This window comes from Chrysemys picta, chromosome 6 (genome assembly GCF_011386835.1).
Source record: "Chrysemys picta bellii isolate R12L10 chromosome 6, ASM1138683v2, whole genome shotgun sequence".
NCBI classification, from domain to species: domain Eukaryota; kingdom Metazoa; phylum Chordata; order Testudines; family Emydidae; genus Chrysemys; species Chrysemys picta.
Window position 1 is genome coordinate 79,348,909 of NC_088796.1, and position 21,218 is coordinate 79,370,126.

The following is a 21,218-nucleotide window of genomic DNA, read 5'->3' on the forward strand; positions in this document are numbered from 1 at the left end:
CTCAAGAACTAGAAGGCAAACTTAAAATCACAAAATATATTTTAAAGTCATGATTTTTAGGGTGATACCTGTGATATGTGAACACTTAGGGTAGGCAGTGCTGTTGCCCACTTAGCACTCATTTCACATAAATGTAAATAACTATATAGAATGCATGGTAATGGAGAATCAAGATGATAGATTTCTATTTAAGTATTCTGTTTACACCTTATTTTCTAGATTAGATTATTTGTTCCTTAGCTCTTGAGCCTATAATCATTCTGGAAAATATATGTAGTAAACCACTGAGAAAGTTCCACGTGGAACCTGTTCAGTCATTCCGTGTGTGTGTGTGTGTGTGTAAATATATTTAGGGGGGAAAAAAAACCCTATCAACAGCATTTACTCACAGCATTATCTGAAATACTGCTGTTTAATGAACGTGTTATGGAGAGGAGTCCGGTGGCACCTGAAAGACTAACAGATTTATTTGGGCATAAACTTTCATGGGTAAAAAACCTACTTCTTCAGTTGCATTGGTGTTAGGGAGAGTTGCTCAAATAGCTTACGTGTTTTAGTCTTTTTGACCAATGACTTCTTTACTTGTCTTACTCCTGGGTGGAATTCTGTGCCACTACACAATGCAGAATTTGCACAGAATTAATGTTCTGGGCAGAATTTCATTTTTTCCTGCAGAATTGGTGCTGCTGGCTGCCCCAGCAGAGCCTAGCTCACAGTGAACCTGCACGGGTGGACAAACCTGTTCCCAGGTTTGCTGGCCCCACTTGGTCACCTGGTGTGGCTGAGTCCCTTCCCTGTGCAGCAGTTGCCAGAGGTGGCAAACTGCACCCCTCAGGGAGAGGCAGGAGCAACAGCTGAGAGTTGCAAGGAGGGGCCACTGCTTTCCAGGAGTGGGGATTGAGAGTAAAAGGGGAGGGTCTTGCAGGGGGACTAGGTGACTAGGGTTACTAGGTCCAGGTTTTCCCAGACATTGCCTCTTTTTTGATCAGGGTGGATTTGATTTAAATCATTAATCAGGAAGACTTGATTTAATAATGGTTTTCTATATAAAAGTGCATTCTTGTTGGTTGTTATAGCCTTAATACATATTCTCCACAACTCAGAGATAGATGTAGATTTCATTTTTAGAAGGTACACACTATACATTTTTAAACAGTGATTTATTTTGTAAACTTTTCAGATTAGTTTTACAGCTATGTCAGAAAACCGAATGATTGTTTGGTTATTTCATTTACCAAAGGTAATTGAAGCAGATAGTTCACCTCCCAGTAACTTCATAAATATCTCAAATTCAACAAGTTAATCATTGATATTTGGAGGATATTCTTGCCAGGCTGTATTAGGAGGAGAACATCACCAGACATTTAAATTGTTTTATTTAACTAAAACAACAATGTTAAATATTCTGGATTTTTTTCTTCAGCAGCAAACATACAGTATTTTAACAAAACAAGCATATATCCCTCGCTTCTCACATTTATCTCCAGACTTCTTTTCCTTGTCCAGATCTATTACACCAGTGGTTCTCAAACTGGGGCTGCCGCTTGTGTAGGGAAAGCCCTTGGCGGGCCGGGCCGGTTTGTTTACCTGCCGGGTCCGCAGGTTCATCCGATCGCGGCTCCCACTGGCCGCGGTTCGCCGCTCCAGGCCAATGGGGGCTGCGGGAAGCGGCGGCCAGCAAATCCCTTGTCCCGCGCCGCTTTCCACAGCCCCCATTGGCCTGGAGTGGCGAACCGCGGCCAGTGGGAGCCGCGATTGGCCGAACCTGTAGACCTGCCAGGTCAACAAACAGGTCCGGCCCGCCAGGGGCTTTCCTTACACAAGCGGTGGCCGCAGTTTGAGAACCCTGTATTACGCCCCCAACAATCTTCTATTCATTGAACTTTTTGAAACTTTGCACTTTTAGAGAGAGGTAAGGGATTGACTCTGTGTACGCAAATTTGCAGAGGGACAATACGGTTGAGGTCTGTTATTTCTCGTCTCTATTTATTTATTTATTTATTTATTTATTTAAAACATTTTTGCTGTTAACAAGCGTGTTACCTCTGGAGACACAAATCCACAGTTTGAGAACTGCAAAACTAAGCATCTCTGATGGTGTCTGCTAGGCTGAGTCCCATTGAGTAGATAGAAAGATTAACCTAAATAATCTATACAGAAGCCTCTAGAACCCCATAAGGTTGGGTCCCTAATCTATGAACTATTGGAACTCATTTATAAAACTTTTCTTCAGCATTTACATTAATATATTGTCTCATACTATAGAATTAGAATTTATAATCCCTATTCCATTATGAGATAGTTTTAATTAAGATACAGTATAGCTCAAAAATATCTTTAGATTGCTTTTTTCCTCAAAAAGCATTTTATCAAAGAAATCCGATTTAAATTAAAAAAAATCTGATTGGTTTATTTATTTATTTTTAAAATCGTTGATTTTTATCCACTTTGTTTTTGATGCTCCACCCTCTGTCCAGGCAAATTTTTCTAATAAGAGACAATGTCCGGGTTTCTTGCAGAGCAGATGTTGCAGCTCAGAAAGAGCCCTGATTGGTCTGCTTTGCGATTGGTCCCTCCCCTGCATCCACATTTGATTGGTCCCTTGCAGCTGCTGGATCCTGCCCACCCAGGCCCTGGCTCCCAGCCCTGGGCAGGGGGAGAGCCCTGCAAGGAGGCACTGACTGACAGACTTGCTCTATGTTCTGGGTCTGCGCCAGCCTCCCTGCCACTGTGACAGGGGGTGGCACTGCCCCTCCATCTCAAGATTAAGGCCCCACGTACCCACTCCAGCATCCGCCAAATCCCCCCTCCCAGTACAAACACCCCTCCAGCACCCCGCAACTGTACCCCCCCCAACTCTCCCCTCACCCATAGTGAAAGGCAGTGTCCTTTATTTGGAAACTGGAAATATGGTAACTCTGTGGGGGGTAGGGTAAAAATATGAGAATAGACTAAAAGACTGGAAGGGTAAAGTTTTCAAAAATAATTGAAACTGGTGTGATATTGTGTTATTTTGACAAATAAGGTACGCAGAATTTTAAAATGTGCTCAGAAATTTTCATATTTTTTTTTTGGTGCAGAATTCCCTTAGGAGTAAACTTGTCTGCTAGGATCTGAATTGAGAATTTCTTGTTTGCTCAAGAATAACTAATGTCTTCACAGCCGTAAAAACAACTTTGGATTTTTGGCAGGTAATTGAAGGAGGAAGAGCTTTAGGAATGTTTTTATTGTGAAATATAAACTTGTGCTGTTAGCTTTTTAAAAACATGCTATTAAAAACAAATCCTTCAGCCCAGGTAAGTTTAATGGAAGGCCCTACCCAAAGCCGTTCCACTGCAGGGGACTGGGGTGGATGCAGAGATTCTGCAGACAGGATCCATACCCCTACAGGCTGCAGAATGCTGCTTCAGAGGTCCGTCATCTGTTCTTGAATGGAGAGAGGTTTTGAGCTGGGGAGGAGAGGGGCTGGCTTGTAGAGAGTAGATCTAATGGCATATGGGGAATTCCCCCCATGTTGCGGGACCTCAGCCATGAGGAGCACTGCATAGTGGACATGGAATGGATCTGTTGCCTTTCTGTAACTTGGCTCAAGTATTCCATCTCCCTCCTTGTCACCTGAACCTTTTTGTGCAAAGCCTTCTGTTTGTGTTTTCCAGGGGCGACAGAACTGTTCCTTGTATACTTTAAACTTTCATTTATTCTCAGGAGCTTTACAGTTCACCTGTGAGCATATGTCAGAATTGACTGTTGCTATACCTTCTCTTAGCTGTATGTCTGTTTGTGTGTGTATATGAAGGTATATATTTTACCTTCCTCAAGAATAACAAGGTAACAAGAATGTGAACATTTTTAGTGTTAAATCAGTAGCTGACTATTTAGGCTTTTTTACATGGAATATGACTTTTTACTAGGAGGAAAAAACCCCTGTAATTTTCTAAGTGGAAGTCTCTATATGTGTATTGTATTGCATTTTTAGCACATTTTCCAAGACCTTCCCAGTGTGCCTTGTTAAAGGAATATGCTGGCAGAGCTTGATAGCTCCTGGCGTAATGGATATTATGGACAATTCTTATCAAGACTCAGTCTATTTGTTATACATATGAGTTCACATGGGATTTGTATTTCATTATAGCTACCTTAGGAAACATTCTTCCAAGAAGCAAATAATAACTACCGGTACTTGGTTTACCAGACTTGAGAGACAAGACATTATTATTATTATTTTATTATTTTAAATTACCTTTGTACTGTAGAATACAAATCAGAAATGGGAGAAAAGGAAAGTTGAGAATTCATTTGCATGTTTTTCCCCCATTTCTCTCTCCTGCTTCCCACACATTTTGTGCTACCTTTTTAATAAGGTATTTTTAAGCAAGGGTATGGTTTCATGTTTCTTGCAGTAAAATGGATTTTCCAGTGTTTTAGCATGATGAAAGACACTCCTATCCTGTACTGATCCTGGTGGTGAAAGAAAACCAGTTTGTCATTCAGTATTAATCTTTGATGCTCTCATTAGATTAGTGAGGAAGAGATAGTGTGGTCTCCTAGGACTTGTCTGTTTTGGTAAACATCAACTGCTGTAGCTAAATCATTATAAAAATCCATCTGGTTACACCGGGGGTAACCCCCTAGTGTAGACACACTGAATCTGCTTTAAATTGTGCTTAAGCTTAATGCAGTAAGTCACTTTAAGTGCAATTTAAAACTGTTTTCCATTGTGTCAGTATTAGGGACTTGCACTGGTATAACAACATAGATTTTTATATTCAATTAGTTACATCAGCACAAGTTGAATATAAACAAGGTCATAGTTAAAGCAGAGGACACGGACTCAGGATTTCCTGGGTTTTGTTCCCAGATGTGCCAATGGTTTCCTTTGTGATCTTTGGCAAGTCTTTGGCAAGTCACTTGAATTTACAGAATTGCTACCACATCTTCTTTTGAAATAAGTTGATGTGCTCAGCACCCTGTTGAAAACAAGTGCGCAGTCTGAGTGCTTTAGTTTATCTGTAAAATGGCAATATGTACTTATCTGCTTTGTGTGGATTTTGTGAGGTTTAGTGTTTGTAACCAGGGCAGGCACCAGCTTAACAAGTAGGTGCTTGGGGCGGCCAAGAGAGAGGGGCAGCACCTGCAGCAATTCGGGAGCGGCAGGCCCCTCACTCCCTCTAGGAACGAAGGACCTGCCCCTGAACTGGCGTCACCGATCGCAGCCTTTTTTTTTTTTTTTTTTCCCCCCCAATTGCCGCTGCCAATCGCGATTGCGGCTTTTCTTTTTTTTTTTTTTTTTTGCTTGGGGCGGCAGAAATGCTGTTATTTGTAACATATTTCATATCCTTAAATGAAAGGTGTTTTAGAAGTAAGGATTTCAGAGAGAAGTTTTGAATTTGAAACATAGTCTCTATAGTATAAGGTGGGAAAAGAATATTACTGTACAGATGTGCGAGACACTGAATAAATGGTTTGTCTAGGGCTCCTCAAAAGACTTGTTTTGGAACTGGTATTTGAACTGTCCTGGGCTCCTAACCAGCATCTAGTCCACTATAGCATGCTCCTTTCTTTGTAATTCAGTTTGAAATAGTTTTGTCTTATTTCTCAATACAGATTTTGTTTCTCTGCAGTTTGTTGTAGCTGAAGAAAAATGATGGAAGAGAGTGGAATAGAGACGACCCCACCTGGCACTCCCCCGCCAAGCACAGCAGGGGCAGTAGCTGCTGGTATCACCATTACCACCACCACCACACCTGTCTCATTAGGTATAAGAGGCTTCCAAGCAACTGGGTTTTGCTTGTTCGTGTGTTTTGAAGCATAGCAATTAGTCCAAGCGAAAGCAAAATTATAATCAGTATAATTGCAGTGCACTTCTCCAGACTAAATTGAAGAACTTAATTTCTTCCTTAATCCCAATAGTGTACTCCTTAAATGACTTGCTGCATCTTTTAAGAATATGGCTTTTTAAACTTACACTTCCATAAGAAATTATGTGGGTGTATGTCTAGGGTTTTTATGGAGGAGTGGGTGGGGAAGATAGAGGCTTTGACTGCTGTGTAGGGAATAGTAATAGAGTTGGCTAGTACTGTAGATAATCTGAAGATTTTGCAGGATCATGTGGGGAAATAACCTGCTCACTTGACCTGATTTTCTAGTGTGTGCACCATTTTGTGCAACCTCAGAGTAACATCTGATCTTCCAGTTGAAACTTAGAATCTAGTGCACTTTCCAGTAGTTGTTTTGCCTCTGAATTACTAAAAGGCATAAAAAGTAATGAGTTATTTTTGTAACGATTTTGAATTCACACAGGGATCAGAACTGTTGAGAAAGATGGTATCATTTTTACATAGGCACTCTTCTCTTAATAGCAGTTGGTGCCATGGGGTATGCAATAATGTTGACATGAGAACCTTAATTTAAGCATTTCCTAACTCTTCCCTTCACCCCCGCCACCTTATATCATTAAAGTATTCTTTTCTTGTTAATTTGCATTATTATGTATCTTAAACTCAAAGTACTCTCTACACTTTATACTGCCATCACACACAGCAATCATTTCACAGTACCGAAAGGTAACCGCTCCTGAGGTGAAATGTGGAAGCTGTTAACAGTGTATTGCAGTACTACCCAAGAGTTTAGCACAGGAAGTATAGCAGAATACATCATACCTGTCTAGTTAAAACTTAGGTGAAATTAAGGTAGTTGGAATTTAATAATTCAAGGTGGAATCTAGTTAGTCTTACAGAATCTCTAATGAACACTTCTTCCAGTAGCACAATTCCTCTTAATATCATGTTGGAGTGTTAACTGAGTAGTGACTCAGAAAGCAGATTGTCACCTATTGAACTGGCAAAACGTGAGGCCACTTGTGGAAGTCTCCATTCAAATACTGATCCATCCTGCTGCTGTCTAGCTTGATATCTGATGGGGGTCAGAGTGGAAGATGGGGAATCACTTACTTTTTTGGTGAAAGTATACTTGTAACTGGAATCATTACTTCATACAACTAGGTTTTGAACTCAAACTTATTTTTTGGGGAAAAGCTTTAGGTATCTTATTCAGATATTTTGTAAAGAATTTTAAAGCTATGATAACTTTTTATTAAAGTGCCTTTTCTTTTTTCTGTTTTTTCCCCTCCTAGCTTTGTCCAGTTCTCTCACTGCTCCAGACATATCCCCTCTCCCATCTTTCCCTTCTCAATCATTCTCCACACCTCTACCACCCCTCGTGTCTTCACTTCCTCCTATGAGGTCATCCGCGCCTTTGCCATTTGTGCCTTCTGCAACAGTTTCAACTATTGCACCCCCTTTAACTCCTGCCCCACCTCCTATTACCCCTCCAACCGCTTCAGCTTTTAGCGGTGCCATGTCCCATTTCTCAACACCTCCTCCCCTAAGCTGTATTCCTAGCCCTAACCTTTCTGCACCTCCCACGGCACCCCCCATTTCAGGATTTTCCATTGCTTCATCCTATGACATTACCAGAGGTCATGCTGGGCGAGCACCACAGACCCCGCTGATGCCGTCGTTTTCTGCACCTTCAGTCACAGGTAGTATTTTGTTCTGTCTTTGTAAGATGAGGCAAGTTCTCATTAGTGACCTTATGTGTAACATAAGGGGTAGTAGGGTGTCAGGATTTTTCTATTCAACCTGCCTCCCTGTAGAGAAATGCTGGCTGACTTCTGTATTATGTCAGGTGTATCTAACTCATTTTGAGTATAAAGAGGTGGGAGTGGCTCTTTTGGGGAGAAGTAGTCATGGTCTAGGATAGAAGTGTCATTTCAGGGAAACCTTAGGAACATACAAGTTTAGGGGAAAAAATGTAACTAAAACAAAAAGTTACTCAGGATAACCTGTGTAGCCAAACTCCACTGTACGTAATGTATGCGGGCTCTGTTCAGAACAGGGAAGAAACTTTACTTGCTGTACAATACTATAGTATAACATTTTGAATCCATAAATTATACTCTAATGCAGTAGTTTCTAAACTAGCTGGTGATATATAGAGAGCTGGCTGGTCATGTGGTGCTGGCTTCTGCTTTCTTATTTCCAGCCTCTGTATTGCTTTAAGACAGCTAAAAGAATATTGCTATAGCAAATTAATTGTGGTAAGATACATGAATGTTTGTGTGTGGCTTGTTTTTGCTTATCAGGTGTCTTGACAAATCCTGTTACTCAACAAACAACTTTCCCATCCTCTCTGATGCCCGGAACTGGAAGTGGCTCTGCAATAACTTTCCCAGAGGAGCATGAAGACCCCAGAGGAGCTGGCATACAGAATGAAGCATCTGCTGGAGGCCTCTGGGGATTTATAAAAGTAATTTTTTTTTCTTTTACCATTTGTGGGTTAAGTCTTTTAACAGACTAAAATGTATCATAGGTTCTTCAAGTATGTGTTAGTATGGATCCCACTTAGGTGCACATGAACTTCATGCATGTGACATCAGAAGGCATTAATGGCAGGAAGGCTGCATCCCTCCCTCAGTTCCCTCTTACTGCCTGTGGCAACGAGCTAGAGCCTGGCATTTGTCAGACCACTAGTTCATAACTCAGGATAAACTTCAAAACCTTACGAAGTCTTCAGCACTACTACTTATCTTTTATGTTCAACTACCATGAAGACTGCTCCGTGGGAAGATCTGGTACAGGCATTCTTGGCACTGAAGCTGCCCTCAACATCAATTTTGAAGCTAGCACCAAAACCTCATGTTTTGAAATCAAGTACCAAGAAGGGGTGCTCCAAATATAGAGGTAGACAGTCACGAAGAGGCTCACTCTCATCCCACAAGGACAGACTGCCGCAAAGCATTCACAGAGAAGTCCAAGCCCTGTACAGACTCAAGAACTGAGAAAGGGCAGGCTACTATGCAGCAGATTCTGCTGGCCCTAGTTCTGGCTCCAATAATGCACCACTCATTGTTAACCCTGGTCTTGGGGGTTGAGACTAGGGCAGAACTGGATCCATCATTGATGCCGAGACACCTACTGGCACTGGTACAGACTCTGGTACTGCGAGCACCGTAGATGTTGGTGCTGCCCCAGAAGAGGCTTACTGCTTCTCACCATCACTGGGGCATATGTTTTCCCATCATTGAGTAGAGAACTCTCCCCTGTGGTCTGCGATCAATGCTATTGGGATCAATGCTATCTTATAGATCTCAAACACCACCGGCCCATCAAGACTGGCATTAGACTGACCAACATCCAACAAAGTCCACTGTACTCCTGTGTTATACAGCCAGTATCACAGGCATTGAGAAGCCATTTTCCATAACAGAGGGAAAGAAAGAGCTCTCTCTTGCTAGCAGTATGCATGACCAGACCACTAATACCTGAATACCAGAGAGAACCAGATTTAGGGTCAGAACAACATCAATACCCCAGCTCATCGCTAAAGAATCTCTTCTCTTTGTTGCCAGATGAAACTGTAAGTCTTGATATCAGTACTGGCACCAGATGACTTCAGGGTGTTCCAGGCGCTCCTTTTGTCGATTTCCAGTCTCAGCAGTCATCCGATCAGAGAAATCTCACAAGCTGTTTGAAAACCTGTCAGCTTTTCGTCTTGTCAGGATCATCCTCCCCATTACTGAGGGACTGTTTGACCTTGCTAAAGCTCTGTGGCAGACTCCATCCATAGTATTGCCAATGGCAAAACAAGCTGAGAAGTACCAGGTGCCTCCCACAGGATTTGAGGACCTTTGCGCTATCCCCAAGCTAGGCTCCTTAATTATGTGACTTGTACAAGAGAGGTAGAAATTGAGCTAAAGCACATCTAAGGACGAAGACCCTAAAATACTCAATTTATTTGAGAGGAAGTCATGCTGTTCAGCTTCGCTCCAGCTGTGTGAGGCTAACAGCCAGCCCTTTCTGTTGAAGAATGATACTTACAAGAAAGGGTGTCACCCTGTTCAACATGAAATTCCTTTATGACAGCAGAGGATCTTCAGGACATAATTTAGAAAGGCCAGCACCAATGGTGGCCAAGACAGCGTTGCAGGCAGCAATGGATGCTTTAGACATTGCAGATCGGTCTTTGGCCACTGTAGTGGTCACGCATAGAGCACTGTGGTTCTAGGCATTGGGCATCCTGAGAAAAATGCATGCCATGATAGAGGACTTGTCCTTTCAGGGCTCAGGGCTGTTCAGCATGCAGACAGGCAGTGCTATGCACTGACTGAAGGACTTGAAAGCTACCCTGCATTCTCTGGGGGCTTACACCTCTGCTCCATGCCACAAGATGGACCATTCACAGTGCATGTCATCCTACCATCCCAGACAGATGGAATATCATGACAAAAAGTGTTTGGAGATAGGAAGAGGAGACTATCACACCATATTCTAAGCAATGCACCCCACTCCTATGATGCATTAGCAGATTTGACAAAGCTGTTGAGAGCCACATTAGACCTAGACTAGAGAGTACGATCTTTAGAGTTGCCTCACCTCTTTCCACTGCGTATTGTCTGTCATGATATCAAACAGTCCTTCTGTAGCAGGGTCTTGTGAGAAAAGTCTCAAAATAGAAGTAGCCTCATTTCTTTGTCTGGGAACCATAGAGTAGGTCCCAATAGAGCAGTGGTTCTCAAACTTTTGTACTGGTGACCTCTTTCAAATAGCAAGTCTCTGAGTGCAAACCCCCCTTATAAATTAAAAACACTTTTTAATATATTTAACACCATTATAAATGCTGGATGTAAAGCGGGGTCTGGGGTGGAAGCTGACAGCTCGTGACACCCTCCCCCCCCCATGTAATAACCTCGCAACCCCCTGAGGAGTCCCAACTCCCAGTCTGAGAACCCCTGCAATAGAGTTTGGGGGGAAAAGGCTTCTACTCCCAGTGTTTTCTCAGTCTGAAGAAGACAGGAGGTCTTTGTTCTATCCAAAACCTGAGGAGACTCAACAAATACATATTTCTCCTCAGATTCAGGATGATAACACTTGCCTCCATTGTTCTATCTCTTTGAGCGTAGGACTGATTCGCAGCATGCAGGATGCATACTTCCACTTACTTTCTCCAGGTTGGATGGATGGCTATCTAAGATCAACAGTGGGGCCATTCATTATCAATACAGGGTTGTAGCCTTTGGACTCCTATTGCACTGAGAATATTCACAAAATGCTTGGTAGTACGAGTAGTACACTTAAAATGACAGGGAATTCATGTCCACCCATACCTGGATAACTCGCTCATCGGGGCAGTTCCCACCAGGATATTGCAACGGCCGTATAATATGTCCTTTCCCTATTGTCTCAGGTAGGTCTGTTGAACTACTAGAAATCCTGTATTGCACCATTGCAGACTATAGACTTCATCAGAGCTTTAATAGACTCCAGATCAGAGGTGGGCAAACTACGGCCCGCGGGACCGTTCTCCCCGGCCCCTGAGCTCCTGGCCTGGGAGGCTAGCCCCCAGCCCCTCCCCCACTGTTCCCCCTCTCCTGCAGCCTCAGCTCACTGTGCCGCTGGCGCAATGCTCTGGCCGGCGGAGCAGCGAGTTCCTGGGGCAGCACAGCTGCAGAGCCAGGGCCTAACCTGGTGCTCTGTGCTGCACGGCCGCCTATCCTGGTGCAGCTGCGTCGCCAGACACTGGCGCTCCAGGCAGCGCGGTAAGGGGGCAGGGAGTGGGGGAGGCGGGGTTGGATAGAGGGCAGGGGAGTTCAGGAGGTGGTCAGGGGCCGGGGGGTGTGGATAGGGGTTGGGGCGGTCAGAGGGCGGGGAACGGGGGTTGAATGGGGGCAGGGGTTCCGGGGGAAGTCAGGGAGAAGGGGTGGTTGGATGGGGCAGAGGTCCGGAGGGGGGCAGAGGGGCAGTCAGGAATGAGAGGGGGCGTTGGGTGAGGTTGCAGGGGGCAGTCAGGGGTGGGGGTTCCGGGGACGGTCAGGGGATAGAGAGAGGGGGTGGTTGGATGGGGCAATCGTCCTGTGGGTGCAGTCAGGGGACAGGCAGAAGGGGTGGTTGGATGGGGCAGGGGTCCCGTGGGTGCAGTCAGGAAGGAGGGGGGGTTGGATGGGGCAGCGGGGGGCAGTTAGGGGTGGGGAGGTCTGGGGGCGGTCAGGGAACAGAGAGCAGGAGTGCTGGATGGGGCAGAGGTCCGGGGGGGGCAGTCAGGGAACACCGGGGGTTGGATGGGGCAAGAGTCCCGGGGGGCCGTCAGGGGCGAGAAGCAGGGGCGGGTTGGATAGGGGGCGGGGGCCGGGCCATGCCTGCCTGTTTGGGAAGGCACAGCCTCCCCTAACCGGCCCTCCATGCAATTTCTGAAACCCAGTGCGGCCCTCAGGCCAAAAAGTTTACCCGCCCCTGCTCCAGATCCACTTCCAGGCACCAGAGAGGACAGGTGCCAGTCACTTCAGGCAGAGGTGTATGATCTACAGCCTAGTCTGATGATGATAGTGCATATGTGTCTGGGGCTACAATGTCACATGTTAATGTGAACATATGGCGCCACTTGCCACATTTCATTTACAGCCCTTGGAAGTGTGGCTGAAGTCCATGCACAAAGGGCTCACATTCCTGCCTCAAGTCCTATGGGAGCTTGCTTCATGGTTAGATCCAGTAAATGTGAGAAAAGAGATGCCCTTCTGTCCCCTCCCTGACTACTCTTATCACAGGCTCATAGGGGGTGCCTGCCTGTAATATCTGCAAATGCAAGACACATGGTCTTGGGAACTACACATGAACGTCCTGGAAATAAGGGCCATCAGACTGGCCTACACAGTGTTCCTACCTGTTCTGTGGAACTCCATGGTGCAAATCCTGATTGACAATACATCTGCAATGCACTCTAAACAAGCAAAGAGGTACGCTATCATCCCCTCTTTGCCATGAACCCATCAGGTTCTGGATATGGTGTTGTCACCATGGTAATCGCAGTGGCTCAACACTTTCAATGGGTCAGCAACCTAGTAGACTATTTGAGTACTTGAGAAGACCTATAGTGACCAACCTTGAGTGGCCACTGCAGAAATCCATCCTAGACACAATATTCAGTCAGTGGGGGGATTCCTATCATAGACTCATTTGTCACAGAGGACAATACTAAATGTCTGCATTTCTGCTTCAGAAGAGGTGATGGTCTCAAGGACTCCTATACACTTCCCTATAACTTTTATCTGATTCCCAGGATAATATCCAAGATCAGACAAGGCTGGGTTTATCGTAATAGCCCCATACTAGTCAAGACTTTTTCGGCTCTCGAATGTCCCATACACCTGCCACTGTGCCTGGACCTAACTTCAGAATGGAGGTCAGATAATGCACTCAAACCTGCAGTTGTTGCACCTGACTGCTTTGATGTTGGCTGGTTAAGCACTGACAGATTGCCCCCAACAAGTTCAAGAAATTTTATATAAAACACAAAACCTTCCACCAGGAAGACTTATCCTTGAAATGAAAAAAGATTATATGGGCAACTCAGAATAATGTTGACTTAGTGGCAGCCCCAATACTGAAAAGATCCTGGACTATATGCTGCTCCCAAAATATACAAGGACACCCTTAAGGTTCACATTGCTATGGTATTTGCATGTTGCACTCTGGCAGTCAGACTGTCTTCTCACACCCTATGTATGATATCAACATTTTTCAAGAGCTTCCTTCGTACTTTGCCTCCAGTCAGAGACCTGATTCCCACATGGGATCTCGGTGTCGTTTTCCTATAGCTTTTATGGAGCACTGTCAGAGTGCTCAGAACACCCCCTTACCAGCAAGACTGTCTTTATCTTGGCCATTACCTCAGTATGGAGTGTCAGTGAACTCCAAGCTCTTATGGCCGGATTGCCTTATATATGCTTCCATAGGGACAGGCTGGTGCTGAAACCACATCCCACGTTCATCCCTAAAGTGGTCTCAAATTCCACCTAAACAAATCTGTTTACCTGTCTTCTTCCTGAAGCTTCATTCAATGTTGGGAGAAGAACTGCCTACTCTGGATATTTCCAGAGCTTTGCTCTATTACCTCAAAAAGAACAGGAGTACTTGTGGCACCTTAGAGACTAACAAATTCTATTACCTCAGGCTGTCATGCCATCTCTTCGTAGTCATATTTGATGCAGCAAAAGGCCAAGCTGTAACACAGCAGAGAATTTCTAAGTGTATCACACAATGTATTTCCAGATGCTATCAAATGGCTGGGGAGCCTCTCTAAATGCCAAGGTATGCTCCATCAGGGCACAAACAGCATCTTCTGCCTGCTTCAGGAACATGCCTCTCGGAGATTTACAAGGCAGCTATATGGAGTAACTCACTAATTTGTGTTAAACTGCCACCAGGTTATTTCCTGGTGAGTTAGGATGACCTGACCACCACAAATAGTGGGGAAGAAGCCCGAGACTCTAGCAGTACCTCATAGAGGTGTATTGGTATTTATGTTATCAATTTACTTTTAGTCCAAATTCTACAAGTTTCTGCTCTGTGTTTCAAGAGCAATTAAACTCCCCCCCCCCCCCCTCCTTTTGGGAACTCAAGTCTTTAAAGCAGGGATCTCAAACTCAATTTACCTTAGGGCCAGTGCCAGTCCTCAAATCCTCCCAGCAGGCCAATAATGTCACTGAAGATGGTGTTCAGAAAAGAAAATGTTTATTGTATTTTTTATTTTGAATTTCTTAAAAATAATAAAACTGTCTTACAACTTTATACCATTCTTCGCCTGCCAGAGTTTTTAGTGTTTGCCAGACGCCTGGCAACACTTCAGTTCTGTCAGTTTGTTGTTTGGCCTCAGTGACTGAGCAGTTGAAACCTTCAGGATTGCAGCAAGGTGTGCATCAGATAGTTGTGTTCAGTATTTTGGCTTGTTTATATTAATTGTGGAAAAAAGTGACGCTGCCGCCATGTCTGACTCTGCCCGGCAACTAATGATGCTGCCTCCATGGGTGACTCTGCCCAGTGACTAGTGATGGTATCTCTGCCCCTCTCCCCCAGCCAATGGGAGCTGCAGTGGGGCAGTGTCTGCAGCAGACATTGGGCACGTATCTGCATGCGTCTCTCCTCTGTGGGCCACAGTGGGGAGGTTCTCGGACCGCAGATGGCCCGCGGGCCTGGACTTTGAGACCCCTACTTTAAAGGAAGCAGGCCCAGCCCATGCCTGCTGTTCCTAATTTGATACTTTCCTTTCTGAAGGTCTGTCATGTTCCAGAATCTCTTGGGCTCCATTTTAGCCTTCCTGAGTTACTTGTCAGCCTCTCGACAAGTTTTCACTAGGCAATCCCTCTGGAAGCAATAGAACACCCTTCCTGGAGTTGACTATCATCTGCTGAAGTGAGCTGGGCTCCCTCCCACTCCTGCAGTTTCTGTGAAGATTAGTGATAGATTAGCGTAGGCTGGATCACAACTCTAGTTCTGACTTCCTGGTGTAGGCCACTACGTACAACTGCTTCTCCAGGGACTTGGATTTCTTGTTTTCACACCCAGTAACAGTTGACTGTGTCACACAAACATTATGCACTTGACATGGCAGCAAAGCCAGATATCAAATTTTGGGAGAGCAATTCTTCACTGTCTGACTGATACAGTGAAAACTCCTCAGTCCTACTATCCAGGGAGGATACTGCTTGCCAGTAACCTGCAGCGGGATTTACACTGACACATACTAAAAGAAGAGAGAACAGTTACTTACCCTATAGTCACTGGTTCTTTGAGCTGTTGTAATTAGTGTGGATCCCATGTCTTGCCCTCTGTCCCACTTTTTGAAGTCCTCACCAATACAAACTTTGAATTACAAGGAACTGACAGAAGGTCATGGTGGGAGCACAAGGTAATGTGGGGAATGTGAGCACAAGCTCAAGATAATGTGGGGAATGTGTGCATTCCTGACTGACATAACTATTGAAAAAACCTTTTTCGTTCATGCACACCTACAGTGGAAATTACATTGACTATAGCAGCTCAAAGAGCTACAGTTACTGTAGGGTAAGTAACTGTTTTGTTTGCTGTATCTAATCAGACAGTTAGCTCACCAAGCCTTATACCTGTCTCTAGCAATGACCAGTGTGACGGTTCATAGAAAAGTGGAAGATGCCTTTCCTCACCCATCTCCCTGATCCCCAAATTAATGCACATGGTTACTTCTGCAGTGCTGCACAGGGTGGTGGAGGGACAGATTCTATCCTGATTTCTGTATCAAATATCTTGTGACCTGATGAATGAGAGCTGACTGTTGTTGTTAACATGTAGCAGTCATTGCTATTGTTTATAAATTATGTGCATTTATTTATGTGCTGCATCTGCAACAAAGAAATGGAAAATATCAGTATTTTGTGGAAAGTGCTTTGGTAGACAGCAATTTAAAATACTTTGATAACTTTTCTAAGTATTGCACATTTCCTCAAAATATTGTAAATATACTGAGCAACATAAATAACAAGCGCTTCACACTAAGAGAAAATTTCCTGGGCTATAAGATGCCTTTCACTATAGCAAAAATGTAGGTATATAAATGTGAATAACGTTTGTCTGGTTTTATACTTTATTGTATTTTTTTGCTCATTTTTGTGCTTGTGAAATGCTTTTGTCAAACAGTGTTACTGAGCTGACTCTTCATTGGTGCCTTCACTAAACTAAATAAGTCTGATTAAGCTGCTCTGGAGTGACACTGGCATTCACTCTGATTTGGGGGCGTATTTGCATTCATATTGAATAAGAATTGAATACAATTTGAATGCAGTAGAAAGCAGTTCCACCTACGATGATTTGGCGGAGGAACATTGGGCGTATTGTCTGGAACCTATATATAAATGACTTTCAGCTATGTAGCTTCAGAAATCTTTGTTAGTGGTGGACTATACAAAAATAGATCACGTTGGCTTTTCAAGAAGGTAAAAAAAGAAACCCTCCGTCTTAATGTTTGTTTAAAATTGTTTCAGACAGTCCAATTACATGGTGTGAAAGCATCTATAGTCAATACTAGGGACCTATGCATAAATTCAGCCCTAGGATTTCTGGTCTCAGGGTAGTGGTACTAGACAAGCTACAGTAGGTAATGCTCTTGGTCACTGAGAGAGAGGGGTTGTTTAATGTACATCTCAATAAAGCCTTTCAGTAATGAATGTATGGAGTAGCATTAGTGGCAAGGTCAGAAAAGTGTACCCTAGTTGAAAAGAGTCATACTATGGTAGTGAGACTCCAAAATTCTTGTGGTGGAAGAGGAAAATTCATTGATGTGTTTGCACCGTGCATGCATACATATGTGTTCTCGTTCCCTCCCTCTCTCTTTCTCTCGTGTGCACGTGCGTGTCGGTTAGCCAAGAGAAAAGTTAAAACTCAGTCTCTGTTCAGTGGCTAAAAATTATGATTTTAAAAAAACTTAAATCATATATTTACATGTATTTTTGTGTTTGTTTTTTTACGTTTCATTTTATAGTCTTAAATTGTTATAGTAGTACTTGTTTCTTAGTTTAATTGCTAAATCTCCTTTCTCCCAACTGAGATCTGAAATTCAGTAGGAAAAATTTCACACTTAAATTGCTCATCTGTGCTGAAACAAATCCAGGGCCTCATTAATATCCTTAATGCACAACACCACAAACTCCAACCCAAAATTGATAAGCAAAAGAGCCTGAGCTGTGTTTGCAAACAGTGTTACTTTTCGATATATTGAATTTCTACGTTTCAAGGAAGCTTGAAATGTTTTGATCAGACTGTCCTCTTTCATCAGGATTTGCAGTTTGAAGTCAGTGGGACCTGTGTGCCTAAATCACAAAGGTGCTTTTGAAAATGCCAACATTAAGAGCCTAAATTCAGGCCTAGAAATCTAACTTAAGGTTTCTATTTCTGAACTTTGGCCTGACTTTTTTTTGTTTGTTAAGTTCACCATAACTTAAATAACGTTTAATTGTTAAAACTGAGGTAACTTTCATTTTGAAGTGACAAAGATTTCATGCCACTAAGATTTTTAATAAAAATTTTAACTTTTAATTCTGGAAACAGTTACTGTGCATGCTAAGCATGTGCATGATAGTCCTGTTGAATTCAAGAACTTATGGGATCAGGACCTTAATTTTCAATATTTAGTTTTTTGCATATAGCATTTGTGTAAAATTCAACTAAGATACACCAATAATGGCATTTCAAGAAAGCATTTATTCTGCATGGGAGCATTTAAAAAAAGCATTAGTTCTGTGTAAATTTTAATCTAAAATTGCAAAGGCACAAATTTTTGCATCAGTTTTACAAAGCCTCAAAATGATTTTAAATCATTTCAGTCTGGTTTCTGCCCTGAGATGCATAATGTCAAAAAGTATGGCTTTATCTTCCCTAGATGCCTACTGAGTGTCTTGACTTTTATTTCAGGAGTTCTCAAACTGTGGGTCGGGACTCCTCAGGGGGTCATGAGAGTATTACATGGGGGGGGGGGGGTGTCGCACGCTGTCAGCCTCCACCCCAAATCCTGCTTTGCCTCCAGCATTTATAATGGTGTAAAATATATGAATAAGTGTTTTTAATTTATAAGAGGGGGTGGCACTCAGAGACTTGCTATGTGAAAGGGGTTAATTGTACAGTAGTTTGAGAACCACTGTTTTATTTGAATGGAAAATCTGAAGCAACTTGCTGTCCCAGGTTTGTTTCAAGTGTAATATTTCAAGGTTTAAGAAAAGGCCTAAAGGTTTGAGAATAAACTCAATATACAGTATTTACTTATTTATTTGTTAATTTTGTAGGGTGTAGCTGGGAATCCTATGGTAAAGTCGGTGCTTGATAAAACAAAACACTCAGTAGAGTCCATGATCACCACGCTGGATCCTGGCATGGCTCCATATATCAGTAAGTATTTGAGGCAAACTTCCATAGGGTAGTAAGTGTGAATCATACAGAACTTGTAAACTTAAAGTGGATCTTATACTCTTTAGAAGAACTTTTAAGTACTGTACAGGTTTACAATGAAACTGATCATTTAAAAGCAGTACTGGAGTGTGGTGTACACCAAATTTTGTACGTAAGACAGGGTTTTTTTTGTTGTTTTTAATGTTGGGTCATGGTTCAAGTTACACAACACTGACTTTTAGTGGTGTGGTAGTGATGGAATCATTACATTTGGAATGCTGCTATCTTTCTATGCCCCACTTTGCAATCAATTTGTAACTTCCCCAATTAAACTTGAGGTTGAAATGTCTCTAATTCGGCTCAGGAAGTGTGCCGTAATTTCCAAAAATAGGCACTTTTTGGAAAGTTGTATAAAAACCCATTCTGCCACCTTAACTGGATGTTTTGTCAGGATGGTCTTGTGGTAAAGCACTGGACTGAGACTCAGGGGGCCTGGATTCTAGTCTCAGCTTTGCCACAGACTTTGTGTGATCTTGAGCAAGTCACACAGCTACATCTACACTGTGAGCCACGAGTGTGATTCCCCTGCTCATGTACGCATACTTACGTAAACTTTTGTCAAGCTAGTGTGAGTATAAATAGCAGTGTAGCTGTGGGAGCAAAGGTGGTGGCAGTGGACACGTGGCTGAGCTGTGGCGAGTACATATCCACTGGTTTGTGCTCAACCATGCGTCTGCTGCCACTACCCATATTACCGCATCTGCACTGCTATTTATGCTTGGGATAGCTCAATAAGAGCTGGGATGAGCATGTTTACACAAGCAGGGGAATCACACCCCTAACTCACAGTGTGGATGTAGCCTTAATCTCTCTGTGCTTTAATCTTCTGCTTGTATGTTATATCCCTTTGTCCCTCTCATTAGACTGTAAGCTCTTCAGTGCAGGGACTGTCTGTTTGTATTACACTAGTGCCTAGAAGTCCTACCTGAGATTGGTGCCCCATTGTGCTAGGTGTGGTATAAACACACAGTAAGAGACAGTCCCTTCACTAAAGAGCTCACAGTCTAAATAGGCAGGACAGACAAGAATGGGATGGGAAACAGAGGTATGTAAAGTGACTTGATGCAGCAGGTTAGTGGCAAGATCTGGGAATAGAACACAAGTTTACAGTGTAGTCCAGGGGATAGGCCAGTGTCTTATCCATTGGCCCACACTGCTTATACCAACGTTGGTTGGACTTCTAATGTATAGATTGCTATGTCTGCACAATCTGTTAACTTCAGAAAGATCACTCATGATGTCTCCAAAATATTTGAAGGTGAGCAGTTATCTGGGCACCTGCAGCTACCTCTTTATGGTGCAGTTCTCTGTCTGCTGTAGTCATCTGCATAGATGCATATGAAAATACAAAAACTGAGGAAAGGGAGAGGGAAGAGCTTGGAATCTTATTTAATAACTAGTAACTGAAAGTCCGTCCCCACCCACGGGCATGACATTTGGGTCAAGTAATTCAACATCCCGGCAGTCTGTAGAGTAAGAGTGGTGATTTGTTGAGTTACCTCTATTGTCACAATGATGTAAGACTTTGCATGGCATAGATACATGCCTTTATTGTAGCTGTTCACTGCATGGATGTAATTTGTAAAGTCACAATGGCTGAGAACTTAAATTGGACGGCAATAAACTCTGAAGCCCAGTGACGGTTGAACCTGGTGATATTTTGAACAAAAAGAGTTCTCAGCTTTGCTTGTAGCTGTTTCCATTGCTTCACGCTGGTTAAACAGACATTCTAGACTTCAGAGTGACTCACAGGGAGCATCCTGGAATCTTAGAACAGACTGTACAACAACTTTAAAATATTTTAATTACAGAGTTATTCTAGGCTAAAAGGAAAAAAAAATGTAATGTTGTAGTTTAGTGCTAAAATGTGTTGGAATTTGTTTTTGTCCCTTCAGTAATCCAATAAGTATGCTAATGGCCAAGGAATACTCATCCGGCTAGTGGTTTATTTGTACTATAAAATGGTGCCTTTGTGGCAGACATGCCAAACCCATGAAAAAAATGCAGAAATTGTGCTTGTTTTTGGCTTAATTGGCTTGTGAGTTGCTTGTTGACTAGTGTTTGGCTTGTAGCTTGTTGCTTCTTTTTTTTGATCGGCTCCCAGCAAGGAGGGACGGGAGTCAGGGATGCACAGCGGGCCCACCACAGTCCCAGACTGCACGCCGGGAGTATGTAGTCACATAGTGTTGAGGTTCTTAGGGATTGCCTTGTTTTGGCCTTGTTTTGAAATGGGATTAGCTTGATTTTTGGCTTATTGTGAAAGTCAGGGTGCTTTACTGCGTGAAAGTTGGCAACTGTGCTTTGCGGTAAAGTCCATTGGATTTCGTTTTTAACTACGTTTGAGGGAATTTCACTAATCTTCTAGTATGAAAAAAAATAAGATAAATTTCTCTTGTGTGCCACTTATATTTTAAA

General features: G+C 43.1%; 1 protein-coding gene across 12 annotated transcripts in view; it reads left to right on the top strand.

The window, feature by feature from the left end:
* PRRC1 (proline rich coiled-coil 1) overlaps positions 1–21,218 on the top strand; it is a 39,192-nt gene that overhangs the window by 5,542 nt on the left and 12,432 nt on the right. For 4 of the 12 annotated variants that reach the window (XM_005303056.5, XM_065599310.1, XM_005303054.4 and 1 more), the window contains exons 2-5: positions 5,605–5,756; positions 7,133–7,540; positions 8,144–8,307; positions 18,641–18,743. In XM_005303056.5, the coding sequence (XP_005303113.2) occupies positions 5,642–5,756; positions 7,133–7,540; positions 8,144–8,307; positions 18,641–18,743 (790 nt within the window). In that variant the 5' untranslated portion in view covers positions 5,605–5,641. Of the gene's footprint in view, positions 1–3,080; positions 3,192–5,604; positions 5,757–7,132; positions 7,541–8,143; positions 8,308–18,640; positions 18,744–21,218 lie in introns of all 12 variants that reach the window. The other 8 variants (XM_005303055.5, XM_042854606.2, XM_005303053.5 and 5 more) reach the window with 3 other exon arrangements.